A 23,869-nucleotide genomic window follows, 5' to 3' on the forward strand; every position below is an offset into this window, starting at 1 on the left:
GCTCCTGCCCCTGCCGCCGGCGGTGGCCCCGCTTCACCGGACTCGGGTCGCGCCCCCAGCAGCGGTACCCCTCATATCCGGTCTCCCGTCGCGCCGCCGGCCGGGGCCCCCGAATCTCCGGCCTACCTGCGCGCGACCATGGAGCACGACCTGGTGGTTGGTTTCCGTAATCCTTGACGGACGTAGATAAGGATTGCGGCTCCTGGTTCCTCGCTGCTGGAAGTGTGCTAGCTCTGTATTTTGCGATTATTACCTGGTAGCAGTAGTGCAGGTTGATTACTTGATTAGGATAAATGGTTGCATCACGTTGAGCTGGGGAATACTCTGGCTGCAGGTCCTCTACTCTGAACTGATGTTACTGCAGCTCCAAACGGTGAAACAAAAAGCAGGAAGTAATCCTCTTTTAGCTTGAATGAAGCAGCTGCTGAATTTCCATGCGCAAGCGGAGTTCTGCACCTCAATATTTCTCGAAACATGGAATTCTGCAGCCCCAGCGGCCTGCCACCTGGACATATCCGCTCGCGCCGCCTATGTCCCTGCGCGATGTAGGCTGCCGCTCTGCCGGTCCTCAACTCTTGCCCAGCTTGGTGTTATATCTGAATTTTCTGTGCTAGTCAGTACGTACAAGTTCAGAAGTAAGTTCAACTGCACGGTGGCAGGAAGTGCAAGTGCGTGTTTTCAGTTTTGGAAAGGACATAGATTCATCAAATCCCCTAATTTTCTCTCTTTTTGTTATTTACTACAGTTGTGCACTTGTGTATAGAAGCAGTCCACTTGTACATGTCGCATTGAATCAAGATGATCATGTGTATATTATTACTGTTGTTGTATATTTCTTCGATACAGGGAAGTAAAAATACTCATAACAAATAGTATATGTTTTTTATTTGCTGAGTACATATTAGAATCTAGATTGCATTGAAAATATTGTCATGTTTGGTCTTTAATGGTGTTGGCACTTGATGGTGTCGTCGAGTGAAGCTAGTGGTTTCAGCTCTACTGTTCCAGCATCGTCTGTGTCCAGTCCGCATTAGTAAATTTTCATGTATGGAGTATTAAGAAGTGTGTCTGAAAGTGACATTTGGATGCTGCAGGTTTATGTCGTGTTCATGACTTTACTATGTATTTGCTTGAATACCCTGTGCAGACACATACAGGAACTTCAGAGATTGGATGGCGTTAGTTCGACTACCACTGGACACATGGTCGTGAGCTTGAAGATTGCAGCAGCCGGATATTGCAGCATGTTCTGCCTCCCTCTCTCTATTTTTTATTTGGTGATTTCCCCGTTGTTTCCATCCCTTGCTTTGCATGGTATATGTGAGACATTTGTTGTACAGCTGATTTGCCGTTGTTTCAATCCTCGCATTTGAGAAAAATATTGGAGGAATGTATTAAAAGAAAAAGTGAAAGTATAGAGATGGTAAACCTAGAGGGGGGGGGGGGGTGAATAGGTTTCTACAAATTTTAATTCTTTCTTTGCAATATTAGGCTTTGCGGAATATAAAGATGAGCCTAATGCAAACTAGGTGAAGCAACCTATATGAGGATACAACTAACTCGAGCACGAAGGCTCTCACAGGCAGTTAAATCACAAGTAAGGAGTTCGGTTAGAGATAACCGATAGCACGCGGAGACGAGGATGTATTCCCGTGTTCCCTTGCTTTGCAACAAGGTACGTCACGTTTGGAGGAGTGGAGGTCCCACGAAGGATTCCCCGCGCCACGAAGGCTCACCCTATTCTCCGGAGCCTATCCCACGAAGGAATAGCTCACTCACTTGTGGTAGACTTTGAGGTAGCCTCCAAACCTTCACAATCTTGCCCGGAGCAAATTCACAGCCCGGATGCTTCCGGACTCCTCTTGCCTACCTAGGGTTTCCAAGGAACCCTAGGAAGCAAGCTTCTCAATGAATACAAGGGGGAATGAGATTTGGCTTGGTAGAACGGTAGATCGGGTCCTCCTCTAATGATTCCCCGGAGGGATTTGAGTTTGAGTGGAGGAGGAGGGAGATCTGAGGCTTTTGGTGTTTCTAGCAATGGAGTATGAGAGAGAGAGCTCAAGAACAGCTTGTAGTGTAGTGCCTAACTGTCTAGAGGTAGGAGAAGGGCTATTTATAGTGTTCTTCGAAATATGGCCGTTTGCCACTTGCCACCTCAGCTTTTCCTCGACAAACCCGGTCGACCGGGCCACAGACCGGACAGCCCGGCTGAGAGGCCGGTCTGACCGGGCCGAGCTCCTCCGGTTGGCGGCCGGTTGGCGCCCGGTTGCCGCCCGGTGGACCGGACGGAGCACCGGACACGCCGGTCGAGAGCCCGGTTGACCGGGCGCAAACCGGATCTGCTGGCTCCTCCTTTGGAGCCCGGTTGCCGCCCGGTTGACCGGCCACCACGCCGGACTGGCCGGTTGCTGGCCCGGTTGGACCGGGCAGGTGACCGGATTTCTCCTGTAACCCCTTTTTGATTGTTGTTGAAATGGGGGGTCACCTTTAGCCTTCTTGTTCCTTTGATACACCATTCACGCCTCATTGCCTAATACCTGAGATTGTACTTATAAACATATTAGGCCAAATACTTTAGCACGGTGTCATCGTTACCAAAATAATGGATAAGGGTGAAATACCCTTACAATCTCCCCCTTTTTGGTATACGATGACAAACCGAGCTAGAGTCACAAATAGATATTATGATAAGCTCTAAACCTTGATTCCATATAAGATATTACGAAAGCTCCCCCATAATGTGTGCACTTGGAGAATTTGCGTTTGAATGCAAAGTGCACCATTTGAGAAACATGAGAAGCTCCCCCAATATCTTTAGGAAACAAGCATGGTATGGAGATGTGCATATCAAGATATATAAGCATAGCATAATCATCCTAACATGGAGTAGCACACATAATAGTCATCCATACATATCCATACACGAATAGCAAATGGTTCTTGGAAAACTCAAAGTAAACTAGCACAAGCCATATAAAATCCAAATAAAGCAACTCCCATGGCTTGTGGCGATCAAAGAACCCCGTGGTCTAGACTCTACTCTCTTCTCCCCCTTTGGCATCGGAACACCAAAAAGGCGAAGAAAAGAGGAGAGATGCTATCGCACCCATCAGTAGTGACCAAACCCAAGCGAGGAGGAGCTCTCGCGTGCATCATCATCACCGGCATCATCATCACCCGCATCATCATCACCCTCATCATCATCAGCATAGTCAGCAGGAGGAGCACGAGCAGGCCTAGGGAGAGCACCATGAGCGTACACAGAGAAGTCGAAGTTCTGGAGCATCTCATCGGTAAGAGGAGGCATCTCCCACTGAGGTGCTATCACAGGCTCCATCTCAGGGCCAGGAGGAGGAACAGAGTGGTTCCTTGAGGCCATGAATTCATTCTGGCGCCTCCGTGTCTCTTGGGTCATAGTAAGGGTCTGATGGGCAACATCATGGCTTCTCTTGCACATTTGGACCAGGCATGTGAAGAAACGAGCGGCCCCATGCTGGGAGCGCCGAGAGTGACTGGAGCTAGCATCATGATCATGGTGTGCCTTGGAGCGGCGCTCAGTGGTGGGCATCATGGAGGGAACGTCTGAACGAGTGGCCTCCTGAATGGGGAACCTGAATGGATCCATGATGACTTTCTCACCAATAACGTTCCGAGGAGCAGGAACAATGTAGTTGATGAGCCGCTGAACATATTGGGCGTAGTTGGGAGTCATGCGGTCCATAATTGCCCTCTTCAGTTCACAGTAGATAAGATCACAGCCATCAATCTTCCTCACCCTGTCAGGATGACAATAGTACATCAAGTTGAGGTGATAGTTCCGGACTTCACTGTGGTCTCCAGACTTGCTGATGAGGTTCTCCCGGAACAGCTTGGCAAGTACCAAATAGGAGTAGTACATCCCAGAGATGGTGGGAGGTCCAGGCGTAGGGTTTGGAGGATAGCAGAAAGAGATGTCACCCCTAGTGAGCCTGGACCGTGAATGAATCTTGTACCCTGGATCACTGTCATCACCACAACCCATGGCTGCACGGAACTGAGAGTAGGAGCATGAGTACTTTGTCTTGCCGGTCATCCAAGTGAGGGTGCGGTCTTCATCATCATGGAAGAAGACAGTGCAGTGAAACTGACGGACAAGGAGGGGACAAAAGGTAGGATCATCTTGAGTATCATCAGGCTTGAGGCACACAAGGTCATACAATCCCAGACTCCTCAAGGTTTGAACCACAAACCGATACTTGGTGGCTTCATGCAAGGCCAGTTCTTCAGGATTGATAGCCTTGGGTGATACAATATTACCATGCTTCATAAACTCATGAGAATCATAGAAACCCTCCCAGAGGGCTGCCTGTGTGTTGGTCCAGAATGCCTTGTCCGAACGAGTGTAAGTTGGCTTCTCAAAGCGATACGGATTCAGTGTCCTCCATTCCTGCCACTCAAGACGGTTTGCAGCCCCAACATTGATGGTTGGTACTACCTCATCATCCTCTTGGACAACATTCTTATCCTTGTGCTTGGTAGCAACAGACTTGGTTCTGCCCCGAGCTGAGCTGCCAGTGTCAGTACCTTGCTGAGCTTGGGGGGGTGCACGGCTACTAGAACGGCGGGGAGGATCAGCCATCCTACCTCGCTTGGCAACATTGCCACGTGGTGGCTCACCACTCCAACTTCCTGTGAATGAGAAAAATATAGCAAGGATAGCAGTGGGGTAAGTGTACATGTCATCAATAAGAGAGAATCCAAAAAGCATAGCATATATTCAAGTGTAGTGATGAGTTTGTGCGAAACCGGGCAACCGGCGCACAGGCCGGTCAAACCGGGCAGCAGACCGGACGATCCGGTTTGCGACCGGTTGACCGGGCCACACACCGGGCCGGCCGGTTGAATGGCCGGTCGACCGGGCTAGAAACCGGGTCTGGCGATTTGTGATGTTGTGCCCAGATTTCTACCACAAATTCATGCAAAAACTCGAAAACTTGAGTACATGCTATAGCAATAGAGTGGAGAATGTGCTTTGTGTTGAGAGACACTCTAAAGGCATGAGGACTTGCAAACCCTAAACCTAACCCTAAGATTTCCTCAAATTTTGGCAAGAACTTGCAATGTGTGAGGAGGACTAGAACTTAGGGAGGAAAGGAGAGTACATTACCCGAAGACATTGTCCTCCTTGATCAAGGGAACAAGAAGAACACAAGGTAGGGCTTGAAAACCAAGAACTCCAAAAATTCCCAAGCTAGTTGGAGAGGGACCAAATCCTTCGGTGGAGATGTTCCAATGGACCCGATCTATGGTGTGGTGAAGTTTGGGGAAGTTCTTGTGGTGGGAAGTGCCTAGATCTTGGTGGAGGTGTTGAGGGCGCCGGCCATGGAGGTTGGGGATTGGGGAACAATGGGGAAGATGACCCCAAGGGGTATCTCTTCCCAATATATAGTGGGCCGCGCGACCGGTCAGATATCCGGTCAGACCGGGCTGGTGACCGGCTGACCCGGCCCAGACCCCGGTTGCCGCCCGGTCCACCGGACCTTCCGGTAAGGGACCCGGTCCGACCGGGCCAGCGACCGGCCAGCCCAGAATTTTCTAATTTTGCCTCGTTTTTGCCCCTATGCTGTGTGTAAGTGTGTGTAAGTGCTCAAATGATGACATGTACATATAGATAGATAGATGATGATGAGATGAGCATAGACATGGGGTTGGAAAACACAAAGTTCTCTAGGCATACCCATTGGAGTGAAAATGCCAACAAGATACAAATAGCTACAATGGGCATGATTCGAAGTATATCAAGAATCATAAGAGCATTTTGAAATAGTTTTTGCAACAAGATCATTTGGCCTTATATAGTCAAATCAAGTTGTAATGAAGGCACAATGAGGGGCGGGGGATTACTCCCCCTATGTGAAAGCACAAATGTCATGTGACCGCGAAGAGACATGCTTGGGTCCATATAATGACATTGGGTCTATTTATGTTGCACACATAGGTATGCATCATACCAAGACATGGTAAGATGACTATCCCCATATGTGCTATGCCTCTAAGCTAGATAGCAAGATAAATGCAAGAATATAGTAAAAGAAGGTAATCAATCCAAGTTTTTAGGATCAAGAATACCAAGTTCTCCTCTCAAGTTAACAAAGCGGGCTTCATCCAAAGGCTTAGTGAAAATATCCGCCAATTGGTAGGTTGTTCCCACATGAGTGAGATCAATATCCTTGTTGGCAACATGATCACGTAGGAAGTGATGGCGAATGTCAATATGTTTGGTGCGACAATGTTGAACCGGGTTGTTGGCGATCTTTATTGCACTTTCATTGTCACAAACAAGAGGCACCGTACCAAGAGACACACCATAGTCTTTCAAGGTTTGCTTCATCCATAACAATTGAGTGCAACAAGATGCCGCGGATATGTATTCGGCTTCGGCGGTGGATAGGGCGGTGGAGTTTTGTTTCTTGGATGACCAACTCACCAATGACCGGCCAATAAATTGGCAAGCCCCGGAGGTAGACTTCCGATCAACCTTATCACCGGCCCAATCAGAATCCGAATAGCCAATGAGTTCAAAGGTTGACCCCTTTGGATACCATAGCCCGAGAGTAGGAGTGAGAACAAGGTATCTTAGTATCCGTTTGACCGCCACTAAATGGCTCTCCTTGGGAGCGGATTGAAAACGAGCACACATCCCTACACTTAGCATGATATCCGGCCTAGAGGCACAAAGGTAGAGCAAGGATCCTATCATGGAGCGGTATACCTTTATGTCCACATCCTTCTCACCGTCACATGAACCAAGTTGCCCCTTTACGGGCATGGGTGTCTTCATTGGACTTGCATTGGTCATGTTGAATTTCTTGAGCATGTCCTTCACATACTTTTCTTGAGAGATGAAGGTGCCTTTTGCAAGTTGCCTCACTTGGAAGCCTAGAAAGAACTTCAACTCTCCCATCATGGACATCTCAAATTTCCTAGTCATCAATAGCTCAAAAGCTTTGTTATGATTGGGGTTAGTTCCACCAAAAATAATATCATCAACATATATTTGACATATAAAGAGGCCACCCCCTTTAACCCGCTTGGTGAAAAGGGTGGAATCGACCGTACCCATGCAAAACCCATCATGTAGTAAGAAATCCCTAAGGAACTCATACCAAGCACGTGGAGCTTGCTTGAGACCGTAGAGTGCCTTATGGAGTAAATACACGTGGTTGGGTCGGCATGGGTCTTCGAAACCCGGGGGTTGAGCCACATATGCGGTTTCTTTTAGGGGACCATTCAAAAATGCACTTTTCACATCCATTTGATATAATTTGAAATTGTGGAAAGATGCAAATGCAAGCAAAAGACGAATAGCTTCAAGACGGGCTACCGGCGCAAAGGTATCCTCAAAATCCATACCTTCTATTTGGGCAAACCCTTGCGCCACTAACCTTGCTTTGTTTCGTATAACAATGCCATTCTCATCTTGCTTGTTCTTGAATACCCATTTGGTCCCAATGACATTGATGCGATGATCCTTGGGTCTCTCAACTAGAGACCATACTTCATTCCGAGTGAAACACTCCAATTCTTCTTGCATGGCAATTACCCAATCCGGATCGACCAAGGCTTCATGTACCTTAAGTGGTTCAAAACTAGACACAAAAGCATGATGTTGACAATAAGTGATAAGTAATGCATGGTGTCTACGAGTTACCACTCCTCTTGAGATGCTACCAAGGACTTGATCCACTTTCATGTCACTTGCCCTTGTAGCGGCCTTGATCTTCCGAATGGTTCCTTCATGATCAATGAATTCATCTCTTGCTAGTACTTGATCATGAGGGACCACTTGAGCTTGATCATGAGTTGAGGATGTTTCTTGATCGTCATCATGATCTTGCTCCATGGAATGAGGATCTTCTTCTTGTTCTTCGGATTGAGACTCATCTTGAGTGGAGGGTGGTTCTTGAGTTGCACTTGATGGTTCGGCTTGAGTTGAGCTAGGCTCTACTTGTGGCGTGCTTGAGACATCTACTCCATCATCTTGATCATCATTATGAACCTTCATGGGCCGGATGTGTCCAATGCCCATATGCTTGATGGCACTAGATGGATCAACATCATTACCTGCAACACATGGAACAACTTGCTCCACTTGGGAGCCATTATCCTCCAAGAACACCACGTCACAAGATACTTCAATAGTCCCGGAGGACCGGTTGTAGTATCTATAGGCGTGAGAGTTCTCCGCATATCCAACAAATATACCCTCTATGGTTCTAGTTTCAAATTTACCGAGCTTTCCTTTGTTGTTCTTAACAAGGCATTTGCATCCAAAGACACGAATATACATGACATTAGGCTTGTTACCGGTAAGTAGCTCGTATGGGGTTTTGTTGTGGAGGGGACGGAGGAAGAGCCGGTTGGAGTAGTGGACGGCCGTAGAGATGGCTTCTCCCCAAAAGTTGTGGGGTGAGTTGAATTCACTCAACATGGTTCTTGCCATCTCAATGATAGTCCGGTTCTTCCTTTCAACAACACCGTTTTGTTGAGGGGTGTATGGCGCCGAAAACTCATGCTTGATGCCCTCATCATCCACAAACTCTTGCATAGTGTAGTTCTTGAACTCGGTGCCATTGTCGGTCCTAATTGCCTTGATCTCGGATTCATACATATGTTGAGCTTTCTTGGCGAAGGTGATGAACTCTCTATGGGTCTCGTCCTTAGACTTAAGGAGAAAGACCCAAGAGTATCTTGAGTAATCATCAACAATGACAAGTCCATACTTGCTTCCACCAAGAGTATCATAGTGTGATGGCCCAAAGAGGTCCAAATGAAGGAGCTCCAAAGGCCTAGATGTGGTAACAATACTCTTGATGGGATGCTTCTTCTTGAGTTGCTTTCCGGCTACACATGCACTACAAACACGATCTTTCTCAAAAGAAACACCGGTTAGTCCCACAATATGCTCACCCTTTAGGAGTTGTTTAAGATTCCTCATGTTAACATGACCAAGGCGGCGATGCCACAACCATCCTTCGTCATGCTTGGCCGCCATTAGACATGTGTTGAAGGAGGGGCTCTCTTTCGAGAGGTCAACCACATAAAGGTTGTTCTCCACAAATCCAACAAGGACCAATTTGAGATTGTCACTCCTAAAGACTTGCACATAATATTTAGTGAAATATGAATTGTACCCGGCATCGGCAAGATGATATATAGAAAGTAAGTTATAGCCAAGGTGTTCAACAAGCATAACCGTCTCAAGGCACAAGTCCTTAGAGATTGCTACCTTGCCATACCCAAGTACCTTTCCCTTTGAGTTGTCACCAAAGGTAATGCTTGACTTCTTGTGGATATCTTCAATGAATTGATCAAGCACACCTTTTCCTCCGGTCATATGATTGGTGCATCCACTATCAAACACCCATTTTGGACCACCGGAGGAATACCCCTACAAAATCAAGTAGAGGATTTAGGAACCCATCGATTAATGGGTTCCTTTGCAATGGCAACAATATCTTTTGGTACCCAAATTGAGTACTCTCTATAAGCATAGCCATTAGGAGGGCCAACATAGTTAGCATAGACATCACCATAATAATCAACAAATAATGCATAGTGATCGTTTGGCCCCGTGCGGGCACCACTAGTGGCTTTGCCCTTTGAGGCTTTGCCATTGTTAGTGACCTTCTTGTTCTTATCTTGAGCGGGTTTCTCCTTCTTGTAGTTGTTCTTCTTGTGGGACTTGGGAGTATATCCAAGTCCATACTTTTGATTGTTTGACCTTTGCTTACTCAAGAGGTCATCCAATCCCATCTTGTTCTTGGCGGTGGTGAACTTTGCAAGTTCCTTTGTTAGCCTAACATTTTCCTCAAGAATAGATGCTTGCTCACAAGAAGATTCATTAGGATGATAGTCAAGACCATATTTGGTCACCAAGGACTCAAGATATGCATTGGTCTCAACATGCAAAGAAAGTTCCTCTTGTAAACGAACATGTTCCTCAACAAGTTTAGCATGCTCACTAGTAAAGGAAATGGAGGAACAAGCAAGCTTTTCAACATCAATGGGATCCTTCATTGATCCAAGAGCCTTTTTGTAGGATTCTTGAAGTAGATCATGATTCTCTCCAAGTTTCTTGAGCTCATCCTTGACAAGCTTGTTGGCTCTTTCAAGGTGGTCAAGATCCATAGTGAGAGAAGCATGAGCAACTTCAAGTTCCTCCTTTGAAGCATTGAGCTCTTGGGTCAATAATTGAGCCCTATCAATAGTTTCTAGGTCCTTAACTTTATCAAGTTCATAAGTTTCAATTTGTTGCTTAAGGCCTTGAGATATGCACCTTTCGGTTTTTAGCTCTTGTCTTAGGAGATTGAATCTCCATTCCTTCTCATTCAATTGATATTCTAATTCCTCAATGGACTCATCCTTTTCTTTGAGTGAGTCCATCAAGAAATCAAACTTGACAAGAGCTTCACCACGAAGGGTGCATCTAACATCATATAGTTCCTTAAGCATAGTTAATTCTTCTTGATCTTCGTTTTCGTTTTCATCATCAAGAACACTAGATAGGGAAGGTGGAGGTTCCATTACCTTGGTTTCCCTTGCCATAAGACAAGAGCCAATGATTGGAGAGGAGGGAGAGTCATCGGAGTCATCATCTTGAGTTGTTCTTGCCATGAAGGAAGAGCCAACATCATTCTCCGTGGAGTAATCTTTGGAGTAGTCATATGTGAAGAGTGACCCGGGTTTAGAGTATGCTAAACCGGCCACTCCGGCCTCCTTCTCCTCATCTTCCTCTTCTTCATCGGACAAGTACTCGGCCCCAACAAAAGCTCTTCCCTTGTTCTTCTTGTACCGATCGTTGATTGGGTTCGGCTTCAATCTTGGCTTGACCCCTTTGATGAACTTTGGCTTGTCTACCCTTTTCTCATAAGGGCACTCATTTGCAAAGTGGTTATCTTCATCACAATTGTAGCAAGTTCTCTTCTTCTTCTTGTCATTGAGGAGCATTGGGAACTTTGCCTTGTACTTCTTGGCAAAGAAAGCAAAGTCGGTAGCAATGTCACTAGTTGAAGTCATCTCTTCATCTTCTTCAATCTCATAGTCTTCTTTGCTTTCATGGTCGGCTCTAGCTTTGAGAGCAAGGTTGTGTGACGCTTCATGGTTGTGTGAGGCTTCATCAACACGGTTCATTGCCTTGAGCCTCTTTCCGGCTTTGGCCATGCTTTCATTGGCGGCCACATAGGAGACTAGATCATCGGAGTTGAGATCGGCACTCTTGGTCATGATTTGCAAGTTGAGTCCAAGGTTGGTGTCTTCTTGTTTGACGGCAATCATAGCAATGACCTTGGATTTTATGAAGGCTTCGTTCATCTCAAATCCGTCATTGTACTTCTCAACACCAAGTCCCTTGACCCTTACTTTCAGAGCACCAAGCCTAGCATAGGCATCAAATATGGATTCTCCATCTCGAATCATGAATTGGTAGGCCTCTTGCTTTGCGGTCTCATAGAGAGCTGATTGGATCAAATCGGTTCCCTCTTGTAGTACTACGATCCGATCCCACAACTCTTTAGCGGAGACAATGTCATCGACTTGATCAAGAAGCTTGCGGTTGATGCCACTTCTAATCTTGTCACGTGCGGATGCATTGAGTTGACGGTTGTAGAACTCGGTGGAGGTCAACCGAGTGGGATCTTGTGGCTCCCGATGTCCATGAACAATGAGCTCCCATAGCTCCACACCGCATTTGCGAATATGAGATTCCATAGCAGATTTCCAATGTGGAAAGTGAGTTCCATCGTAATGGGGAACGGTCCCACTATGGTTTATATGAGGCATGGGTGAAGTGTTTCTAGGATAGTTATAGTTAACATCATGGTAGGACTCCTTAGAGACCGAAGCCCCACTAGAAGTTCCACCCGCAGTTAGGTTCTTAAGCATGGCAGTCATTTCTACCATTTGGTTTTGTAGCTCATCCTCCTTTTTCTTCTTCTCGGCCTCATATGCCAAGAATCTAGATTTCATCTCTTTAACCGAAAGGTTAGAGTCTTCATCTAGACCCTCGAAGAGTTTATCCATCTCACTCTTAAGGCGGTGAAGCCCTTAATAAGAGTCCAGGCTCTGATACCAATTGAAAGTATAGAGATGGTAAACCTAGAGGGGGGGGGGTGAATAGGTTTCTACAAATTTTAATTCTTTCTTTGCAATATTAGGCTTTGCGGAATATAAAGATGAGCCTAATGCAAACTAGGTGAAGCAACCTATATGAGGATACAACTAACTTGAGCACGAAGGCTCTCACGAGCGATTAAATCACAAGTAAGGAGTTCGGTTAGAGATAACCGATAGCACGCGGAGACGAGGATGTATTCCCGTGTTCCCTTGCTTTGCAACAAGGTACGTCACGTTTGGAGGAGTGGAGGTCCCACGAAGGATTCCCCGCGCCATGAAGGCTCACCCTATTCTCCGGAGCCTATCCCACGAAGGAATAGCTCACTCACTTGTGGTAGACTTTGAGGTAGCCTCCAAACCTTCACAATCTTGCCCGGAGCAAATCCACAGCCCGGATGCTTCCGGACTCCTCTTGCCTACCTAGGGTTTCCAAGGAACCCTGGGAAGCAAGCTTCTCAATGAATACAAGGGGGAATGAGATTTGGCTTGGTAGAACGGTAGATCGGGTCCTCCTCTAATGATTCCCCGGAGGGATTTGAGTTTGAGTAGAGGAGGAGGGAGATCTGAGGCTTTTGGTGTTTCTAGCAATGGAGTATGAGAGAGAGAGCTCAAGAACAGCTTGTAGTGTAGTGCCTAACAGTCTAGAGGTAGGAGAAGGGCTATTTATAGTGTTCTTCGAAATATGGCCGTTTGCCACTTGCCACCTCAGCTTTTCCTCGACAAACCCGGTCGACCGGGCCACAGACCGGACAGCCCGGCTGAGAGGCCGGTCTGACCGGGCCAGTGACCGGACGCCTTTTGCTGGTCCTGGAGCTCCTCCGGTTGGCGGCCGGTTGGTGCCCGGTTGCCGCCCGGTGGACCAGACGGAGCACCGGACACGCCGGTCGAGAGCCCGGTTGACCGGGCGCAAACCGGATCTGCTGGCTCCTCCTTTGGAGCCCGGTTGCCGCCCGGTTGACCGGCCACCACGCCGGACTGGCCGGTTGCTGGCCTGGTTGGACCGGGCAGGTGACCGGATTTCTCCTGTAACCCCTTTTTGATTGTTGTTGAAATGGGGGGTCACCTTTAGCCTTCTTGTTCCTTTGATACACCATTCACGCCTCATTGCCTAATACCTGAGATTGTACTTATAAACATATTAGGCCAAATACTTTAGCACGGTGTCATCGTTACCAAAATAATGGATAAGGGTGAAATACCCTTACAAAAAGGCAATACTGTGCTTCACTAGTAACATGGATGTGATTCACTGATTTAGTTTCCAAATGAATTGCTTGCAGACTGCTTTAGACGCATATTTCTACAGAATACTTCTATTTCAGGAAGAGTACAGATCCCTCCTGGATTTTTTAAAAGAAAAAATAATATAAATAAAATGCCACGATCAAATATTATAGTCCCGACAGTTCAAGCATTGTAGTCCCGCTTAATACAGGAAGTACAAGAAAACCGAAAAAATGGAATATAGAAAAAGCAAAATAATCCTTTCATCCACGGTGAAATTTACTTGACGCTGAGAAGTACAACTATTCGACACGAGCTGTACACCCGCTTAATATAGAAATTACAAAGAAAATCGACAAAAACAAAATGTAGAAAAAACAAAAAAAAATATCATCATCCGCAAGGAAGTACAAATAGTTGAGGCTGAGAAGTACAACCATTTGGTGCGAGCAGTGCACCCACTTAATATTGGAAGTACTAGAAAACCAATGGAGAAAAAACAAAATAATCTAGTCATCCGGAGTGAAGGTCAAATACTTGTGGCTGAGAAGTACAACTATTTGGCGCGAGCAGTGCACCTACTTCATATTGGAAGTACTAGAAAACCAATGTAGAAAAAACAAAATAATCTTGTTATCCACGAGGAATTTCAACTACTTGACGCTGAGAAGTACAAGTATTTGACACGAGCAGTACGCCTGCTTAATATATGAAGTACAAGAAAACCGAGAAAATCTAAATGTACAAAAAATATAATCCGGTCATCCGCGAGGAAGTTCAAATGCTAGACACAGATAAGTACAACCATTTAACACGAGCAGTACAAGCAGTTATTATAGGAAGTAAAAGAAAACCAACAAAATCCAAATCTAGAAAAAAACATAAAAAAATCCCGTCATCCATGAGGAAGTCCAAATAGTTGATGCGGAGAAGTGCAACCATTCAACACGAGCAATACACCCGCTTAATATGGGAAGTACAAAAAACCGAAAAAATCCAAATGTACAAAAAACAAAAATAATCCCGTCACCCGCGAGGAAATTCATATACTTGAAAACGAGAAGCACAACCATTCGGCACGAGCAGTACACCCACTTAATATAGAAAAGTACAATAAACCCGACAAAGTCCAAATGTAGAAAAAACAAAATAATCCCGTCATCTGCGAGGAAGTACGTGCAGTGATTCCGAGAAGTACAGGCGGAGACAACAGGAAGTACAAACGGTAATTTACTGACAAACTTATAGTCATTTTACTGAACACTTTCGTGAAACAGCGCCTAGAAGTACAACCGCATTTCCCAAGAAATGCAAGTTCGTGTCGAGGGAAGTTCAATGCTCTGTTTTTACGGGGCGGAAATCTATTGTTCAAATCTCATCGATTTGATCACCAACCACTTCAATCATTGTCACCAAAAACTTTATATGGTAGAGTATATGTCTAATTTCATTACCTACAACATTTTACAACAAATAAATGGATCTAATCTATTAAATTCAAATTGTTATCCCACAAAATATACCGGAAACATGATTTCAAAACTTCTAAAATTACTTTCAAATCGTTTGGAGTTGGCAAAAAATGGTAGATACGAAAAAGATGCGCCATTTTGAGACCTTTCCAACCGTATATCATTTGCATTATTTAAATATACTGCCTAGAAATCGCGGGGAAAATCATTCGGTGCCCGTCACATAAAAAAGGAGGACAGTAATTCGTGTTATTCTATTAAACTGTAAGGAATTAGAGAAAACAATTGGAATAAGAAAGTTGCGCCTAGTCCATAGCTTTCCAACGCCATATCATTTGCATCATTCCGATATACGGTTGAAACAAATCATCCAAATTACTGTCCGCTCGTTTTTTGAGTACGTCCGAATTTCGGTATTTTCAAAATTGTTCAAAAACTGTGAGGATTTTGAAAAAACATAAAACATGAAAAAGTTGCGCAATTTCTTTATCTTTCCAACGGTATATCATTTGCACAGTTTCAACAAGCGATTGAAAAACCGAACTAAAAGTTCGTTTTCTGGCCAAATAGAAGCGTTTTCGTATTTTCAAAATTAAATTTAAACAGTGCAAAATCTGTGAAAAGTGTGAACATGAAAACGTTGCGGTTTTTCATTATCTATCCAACGGTATATCATTTGCATAGTTCCGACAAATTTTTGGGAAACACGAAGTAGAATCAGTAGCTCTGAAGAAAATGGGAAGTTCAGGTAAGTTCGACAGAAAGTTGAACCCTGTTATCCGGGAAGTACAACCTTGTGTCCAGGGAAGTACAAGTCGGTGCTCAGAATATTATTCTGCAACCGGTTGCAGAATAATGCTGGTATATATATATATATATATATATATATATATATATGGGTGCGGATTTCCTAAAAAGGAGGGTAGCTACCCATGCTATAGAAGCCGTTGGATGGTCAATTGGGGCACCTAGGAGCATGGGCACCAAACGTGTATTTCGTACATACCTGGAGTGTACGTGTCTAAATTACATATACCTAAGGTTTACATACCTAACATATACACATACAAGTTACACATACCTAACATTTACATACTTAACATACACACATGCAAGTTACACATACCTAACATATATATACACGTATCAGTGTACGTACACCTTAGGTATGCAATACCTTAGGTATGTATCACTTGAGTATGCATATCTTAGGTATGTATACCTTAGGTATGTGTAACTTAGGTATGTATACCCTCAGGTATGTGTACTACAAAGCAAAAATACGCGTATCTGCGTATGGTGCCCGGGCACCTAGGAGCACCAGTTAATATATATATATATATATATATATATATATATATATATATATATATATATATATATATATATATATAGTCCTAACTATCTTGTTGTGTACGCTATTATGCAGAATGAAGAAGCGGGAAATGCGAATAAGGAACATCCATGATGTTGGGTTCATTGACCCACACATAGTTAATTCATATGTGTTAGAACACCACCCCGCCGACGTGGAGGAAGACCTGTGGCGGTTTCTTAGAAATCAGGAACTCAAAAGTGATATTCTATTTTCTTACCATTTTGGGTGAGTGTTTCTGTCTTGAGCACATTCTCTTTTGTTTACTCCATGCATGGTATGTGGCTAATCAATGAGTTATGCATGACTGTGCATGTATCGTGTCCGCAGGTTCCACTGGATTCTGCTAGTAATTCAATTTCACACCTCCACGGTTCTCATCCACGACTCTTTGGGCCGACATGAGAAAAATGATGCAAAAGTAATTATTTTCATTCATTTGCGCTCTATATCGATCGGCCTATTTCGTTCATTTCCTAATATCAAGTAACTAATTAATAACTCTCTTGTTCATTTAATTTTCTTTGCCTCGTAGGGTTTGGAGACGGTTCGTAGATGAAAAGGTCGGTGAATTCAAAAAAGAGCTACAATTTAAAAGGGCAGTGCCTGGGACTGGGGATATTCAGCCACCGGGGACCAATCTATGTGGATACTATGTTTGTGAGAGGATCCGGAGATACACCAATGAGCGGGAGCAGCCGTCTGAGAACAACATCAAGAGGAATAACCTCCGGAAGACGCTTAGTCCAGAAGCTCGCTTCCGACCACTTCAAGAGGAACTAGCTGGATGGTTCGCGAGGGAAGTCATCGATCCTAGAGGAGAACACTATGTAGAGGACGTAGAACTTCATATGCACTAAATTATGTATGGAAACTTGTTCAAAATTGTATATGGTCATCCGATATTGAATATATATTGTATATTCCTCTTGAATTCTTTTTGGTTCTAATTTCAAATTTGTTTGAAATTGTACATTCATATGCATGTATGTAGTACCGTAGAATATGTGAAACTCCTTCAAAATTAAAACCCAAAAGAAATAAAACAATACAAATTAAAAAGAAACCAGGTTTAGGGGGGGGGGGGCTAAAACCCTAAACCTGCGGCGGCCTTTAGTCGCGGTTGGCCAGGAGAACCGCGACTAAAGGTCCTCCGCCCCGACGGACTGCTGGCGGCCACGTGGACGTGCCTTTAGTCGCGGTTCGTAAGGAACCGCGACTAAAGGGGGGGCCTTTAGTCGCGCTTAATTGGTCGCGGTTGCGCAACCGCGACTAATGGCAGTTGCGAACCGCGACCAAAGGCCGTTTTTCTACCAGTGTAAGAATGTGTGGCTTTTATGCACTTGAGACCCTGTGGTTTACCTTATTTGGTAATGAGTTTAAAATTGAATTAAATTACATACAAAGAGGTAGTTGCTAACTTTTAAGTGTTAATAAGTTGGGGTTTGATTCTTAAAGAATATGTTGTGGTAAGGAATACCATGTTATAATTCTTATAGGATTTGGTATTTAATCCTCACTTAAAGTGTTGTGTAATAGTTCTAGTTCCTTTTGATCCAACCTATGGATCAGATTATATCTACCCAAAACAAGAGTTTAGCAAAGGTCACATTAAGGTTTATAGCACTTGACTTGATGAGCTACTTTAATTCCATCAAGTCAAGTGAAACTTCAGTTACTGTGACAAGTTTTATTTGAAAGCGCGAAAATTCCCTAATTTTCTATGCATGAATGTAATGCACACTTTGGTGTTCTCTTATTTTGTAACCTCTAAACCAGCAACCTCTCTCTATGTATGATGCTCGTGTTCCTTGCAACTTGTGCATTGCTTGCGCTGAATTTTGATTTTGTTAGACTAATTTTGATCGTGCAAGGGTGTGGATGGGCAGTGTTCTTGTGAATTAAATAGTCTTATATGATCTTTGCGTTTGCGTTGGCGCTCTTTAGGTCACTTATGGTTTATTTTGTATGTGTTTGTTTCTCATATATCACGCCTTGTTGTAACATTTTTAACTTAGTCATGTTAATGCATGGATCCAGTTGATGGTTCGTGCCGTATCCGGCGACGCCCAATGCTCTTATGTTTCTGCGGAGGAGGAAGACATCAGGCCTTGGACGATCAAAATCGGGAGCTTCCTGTGTGGTATTCTTTTCAGAAAGAAAAAATTCCGGCAAGAATATCATGGCAGGGAGTGCTACGTTCTACCCAAAAATGATTCCGAGATCCACGTGAGGCACATGAATAAATAAATAAAAGGTCACCTCATCACCATGCGTGACAGGCGCAGCACCACTAACAGGCACGGACCCGGCCACCATTTTTGCCTGGGCAGCTCAGGCCGTGTGTCTGCCAATTTAACATTGCCGCAACGGGAAGGAACAAAGATCACATGATCTCACCACGGCCGGTTCAAAGTTCAACGCCGGCGAACGTACGTGTGGGCGTGGAGGCTGCGGCTCCTAGCTATACTACATATCAGGGAGAACGACGGGTCTAGTCGTTTTCCGGGAGAAGACGACGCCGGGCGAGATGATTTTTGGAAATTAAATATAAACGAGAGGTCAGCGAGCCACGAGGCCTCCACGTCCATCCTGTTAACCTAATCTTGTTTAGGCACGCACTAGTGGTATGCTCTGTCATCTCGAAGCAGTCAGTTCGTGGCACGATCGTCAGGTCCCTCTTTGGCGGAGACGTGTAACCGTTTCTTTTTTTTTTTTTTTACTTTTTGAGTTTATGGCAGTCCATATCTACCATCCGATTAGATATAAAAAAATGCTATGCACAGAATGACGTAGTTTATGAGAAAAACCGGCCATCCGATTAGATAAAAAAATGATGTGCACAGAATGCCGTAGTTTATGAGAAAAACCGGATCCAAAAACCATACCTTGCTAGGTTTATAAGAAAAAAACTGAAACAAAAAGCTGCACAAGCGAGGAAGCCTGGCATCCATACAACGCGCCACCAATGCAAAAAAAAAAACACATCTCCGGCTCCGGGCGCCGCCTCAACGTACCAGTCAGAACGACCTCCTCATTGCCGCATTGCCGCAAGACGAACTAGCCGGGTAAACATCCTCGCTATCCATACAAATCTCCAAGTCGCCATCGAAGCACCATGCCTTCAGGACCGCCGCCCTGACATAACAGCCAGATCGACCATCGCATTGTTCGAAGTCGATCCAGTCGGGTTGACGAACTCGCTGCCCGCACAGCTCCAAGTCACCACCCAAACAATGCTAGGTCACGATCAAGCCCCATATATACGAGCATGGCTGCATAGAAGCACGAGGCCGCCACCTCAGCACACCACCACCCTTCGGGGCCTCCGTCCCAGCTTCCACCTCAATGGCCACAGAGACATCCCACCCAGCCACCACGAACCAACCGCACTGCAAGGGCTAAAAGGCTTCAACAAATTAGCAACACTCATGATGCATTTTTTCAGTTTCTTTGGAGTGTTTAGAGTTGCGACGGGTGTTGTAGGTGATATAACACCGGTCTAGCCGCTAGCGCAAGGAAATATGTATCATCGTGAATTGCAAAGTTCATAGGTGCAGCCCGTGTGTCTATGCTCGTTCATGTGGCTCCTCATTCCACTTAAGTTATAAGCTACACATCACTTGGCAGCTGGCATTAGTGGTAAAAAGTCCGGGCGCCTCAGAGAGCATTCTTCCACCCCATGCACTCTAGCAGAAAGTGAAAGTCGCCTCCATAAGTTAGCACCCCTCTTTTTTTGAACAAGCACCCCTCTTTCTTGGCTTCGCTCCCCCACTGGGAGTGTTGTCACCAAGTTTCCACTCGTTCAATTCTTCCTTATCCAAATCTATCGTAGTTAAACAGCAGAGAAGGAAGGTAACAATTCATATATCCAAAGGATCACATCATTATCCCTTGAGCATAATCTTAAGTGATTATTCAATGCATTAAAGTCGTGGATATCAACCTTAGCTATGCCTATATCCAAAAGAGTACAAGATAAGTACTATAGCCTAGTTGATAAAGCAAACACCTGATCTTGAAGGTGAGAACCTTAATTTACTAGTGATACCTTAGGAAGCTAATATTTTGAGCATCACAACTTGGTAATGATCATAAACCCTAATGAACAAGGATCTACCAATAGTAACTTGAAGATACAGATGAATATAACAAATATTAAGATCCTTAGTGCTAAGTTTATAAGAATGAGAAGAGAAGCTAATTAGAAGTAAGTATATCATGCCTAATTCATGATTATGCTGCGGTGATATAGGAGTACAAGTTAAACCATCCATCACATGAGATCGTAGGAAAACTACTAAAAGCAACCCTAGCCATTCTTCACATCTTAAGTAGAGAAATAATTGAATGATAACAATACATTGCCTAGTCAAGCCTCTGTCTCAACCTAAGTGATCCTTTGAAGTAACCATCCTATTAATAGGAGGAAGATCAAACCCTAGTATATCCTCAACTCCTCTAGTTAGTCACATGTCCTTTAACACTTGGAAACCCTAAACCATGTTCCCATTCCATTTATGCTTCAATTGGTAAGCATAATGGAAGCCCTAGTACTGATCCCTACTTTTCAACCCATAAGATTCAATCAGACAATCATCATTGCCATTTTTTCCAAGTTTGTGAGGCAAGCAAATAAACCCTACATCCTAAAGTGTTTCCCAAGCATAACTGAAGTAGCCATATTACAATACAAAATAAGGTTCACAGATGCTGGAGCGATCCAGCTTAAATCAAACACGTCCTGGATCAAGTCGCAGGAGACAACGAAGCCACACACACATAGCAAAACACCAGCGCCTTGAAAGGAGCTAACATAACTGAAACTAGATCAACTCTGGAGTAGAACAGCCTTCAATCTCATACGCTGGTATAACAAGAAGGAGTCACTCAGTCAAGGACCTGCCAAATAATCAATCGGATTAAATTGTACATCCAAATATCATGTAGCCGATCACGGCTTGTTGTTTTTGACTTCACATCTTCTTTATTTATCAAACGACGAATATGCATGGGTATTCATAATTAGATCTTATTATTTATCTAACGACGAATATGCATGGGTATTCATACTTAGATCTTAACAACTCAGTCTTGCCCGTAGAGAATAAACGTGTGGACCGGCACTTTGGAGATGAAGTCCTTGGCTCCATCAAAGAAGTCTCCCTTGTGAGTTGACCCGTCGGAGAACACCAATATAATGCCGTTTTTATTCCCGCTGTGGCTGATCAGTTTGTGCGCCTTGTCGAGGCCACACGCCATTTGTTTCGTGCAGGCGGCCTTGCACCAGGCTGGGCTTTTCTTGTAGCCTGTCTTCTGTGTCTCAGCCGAATCAACTGATTTCATGTCAGACCTGTATGTGTTAGGGGTGGACATGACGAATATGTAACCAATGGTGTCCACCAAATCGGTGAGCTTCTCTTCCACCAACGAATACACATCATCCATCTTGTACCAGGCTGGGGTGGAGGTGGTGCAGTCAAATGCATACACAATCACCACGCCTACTGCCTCCCGCTCTGCAAGTATGTACGCCAATATATATCAATCATCCCTACATAACGGACGACCTTATATATGTAGCCCCGCTTACCTGCATTCTCATTATTCCTTATGGTACACCCAAGGATGGTATCCAGCTGCCGCGAGAAAGGCGCAGATATCTTCGGATTTTCTGGAACAGGATCGGGGTTGAACGTTCCACGGGGGGAATTCCTCGCCATGGCGCGGAGAGTCTAGCATGCACATAAGACATATATCCACTAATTAAGACAACAAAAGGATTCTAGTTTTTCTCTAAGACCAAATAAGATAAAGTAAACAAAAAAAATTGAGTACTTTCTATGAGCAATTTCCAATTTGTATATGCATGGTTGTAGTTTCATTCAGCCAAGGGCGGAGCCAGAATTTCCATCCGTCCTGCATGTGCATTTTATTGGGAGAGAAAGGGAATGCAGGATTGCTAGTTTCATTGATTAGGATGAACAACAATTAAGCAGACGTCTAGAGTTCCTGTTATTTTTGCAAAAAAATCTGCTGCCCTCTCCATCCGACAAAAGATGTCTTAATTTTATCTAAATTTGCATATATCTAAGCACTAAAATATGTCTAGATATATATAAATTTAGATAAAGTTGAATTAAACTTCTATTGTGGGACGGAGTGGGTAATTAAGATCCATTCAATAATTTTGAAACAGAGAAAGGACGTTAGTTGACCCGTGATGTGCATCGTATATGTATAAAAGTATATGTGTGGTTAGCGATCGCACTTGGTGCAGGAGAAATTGTGCACGGTTCCTCCAATACTCCTCTGGGATCTCCTTTTCTGTCTTCCTGAGGATATCCACAATTTCTATTATTGCTGGTCTATTCTTTCTTTGGTCATCAATACATTTTATTGCTAGATTGATGCATATCTTCACTTGATTTGATTCTTCTGATTCCCATGGTGACATGGTTGTACTTATCCGTTCCCTCCAACTTGTATTTACCTGCGTAATCAGGATACGAAGATACCCCATGGAAGAAAACAATCAAAATATGAATTTAGAATGAAATGTGCGAATAAGACACGTACATGTGAATGTGCTTCATACTAAAATTGGTCTTCACATAGGATGAAAATGTGTACCATTTCAATTAAATGGTCGGCATCATCGGTTTCATGAAATTCGGAGTAACCTGTATGTCCAGCCATTATCTGTATGATTATGATGCCTAAACTATAGACATCATTCTTGGGTGTGATTATTCCCTTACTTAAAAACTCTGGGGGCATGTAACCACTGCATGATACTAGCCATGTTTAGGACACATTTAGCGCAAAGCAAACATTAATTGAGTTACACAAGAAATCAACATATTTCAGATGACCACTTACTTTGTTCCCACAGCCTTCTCAGTAATTTGGGTATTTGTCCGAGCTAACCTTGACAACCCAAAATCAGCAACTTTTACCACCATGTTCTTATCAAGTAATATGTTGGCTGGTTTTAAATCCAAGTGGAGTATTGACCGTTGGTGAAGGAAATTTAAACCTTCGCATATCCCCTTAATGATGTTGTAACACATGGGCCAGTCATAGTCATGAGAGTCTTCAGTACAAGAAGAAAACAAAGTTTAAACTGAGGAATGGTTTTCATGAAACACAAAAACAATATCTGAAATGAAGTGTACCTTACCTTTGAGATACTTCTCTAGGCTTCCACCCTGCAAGTATTCAAAGCAGAGAGCTTTGTGCATGTATTGAGAAAAACACAGCTTGCCCTCGTATTCAACATTTTTATGCTGTATTTCAAAACAATAACCAACTAGCCGTACAACATGTGGATTTTCGATACTCATAAGGTTGAGAAACTCATTCCCAAATGGGTTGTTAGCCTCAGGTAATCCTGCCTCATGGTGAAGCCTTTTCACGGCAATCTCTTGATCCTTCCAAGTTCCCTGTTGGACACATCTAGTTAGAACTTCATTGATTTTTGTTGGTAATGCATATATGTCTTTCGTCCAAGGCAAACAAAGAGACACAAGGTGTAAGAGAGAGAGAGAGAGAGAGAGAGAGAGAGAATAGACAGCGAAACTAGTGGGAAATGTTGTTGTGGTGACTGTCGAGTAATTAGCAGAATGTTATCCACACATGGATT

The 23,869-nt window shown here is 44.0% G+C and overlaps 1 protein-coding gene and 1 long non-coding RNA gene across 2 annotated transcripts; both read right to left on the reverse strand.

The window, feature by feature from the left end:
- Positions 1-20,907: 20,907 nt before the first annotated feature.
- On the reverse strand, positions 20,908-21,952 carry LOC127311847 (uncharacterized). The gene is made up of 2 exons (XM_051342325.2): positions 21,818-21,952; positions 20,908-21,743 (listed from the first exon to the last, which is right to left on the reverse strand). Exons 1-2 carry the CDS (start codon positions 21,945-21,947, stop codon positions 21,313-21,315), a joined length of 561 nt encoding a protein of 186 aa, XP_051198285.1. The 5' UTR covers positions 21,948-21,952; the 3' UTR covers positions 20,908-21,312.
- A 548-nt stretch (positions 21,953-22,500) lies between these two features.
- On the reverse strand, positions 22,501-23,317 carry LOC127313104 (uncharacterized). The gene is made up of 3 exons (XR_011749705.1): positions 23,107-23,317; positions 22,858-23,011; positions 22,501-22,717 (listed from the first exon to the last, which is right to left on the reverse strand). It is a non-coding gene; the product is annotated as an uncharacterized lncRNA (long non-coding RNA).
- Between the last annotated feature and the right edge of the window lie 552 nt (positions 23,318-23,869).

The sequence above is a fragment of the Lolium perenne genome, chromosome 7, assembly GCF_019359855.2.
Source record: "Lolium perenne isolate Kyuss_39 chromosome 7, Kyuss_2.0, whole genome shotgun sequence".
NCBI classification, from domain to species: domain Eukaryota; kingdom Viridiplantae; phylum Streptophyta; class Magnoliopsida; order Poales; family Poaceae; genus Lolium; species Lolium perenne.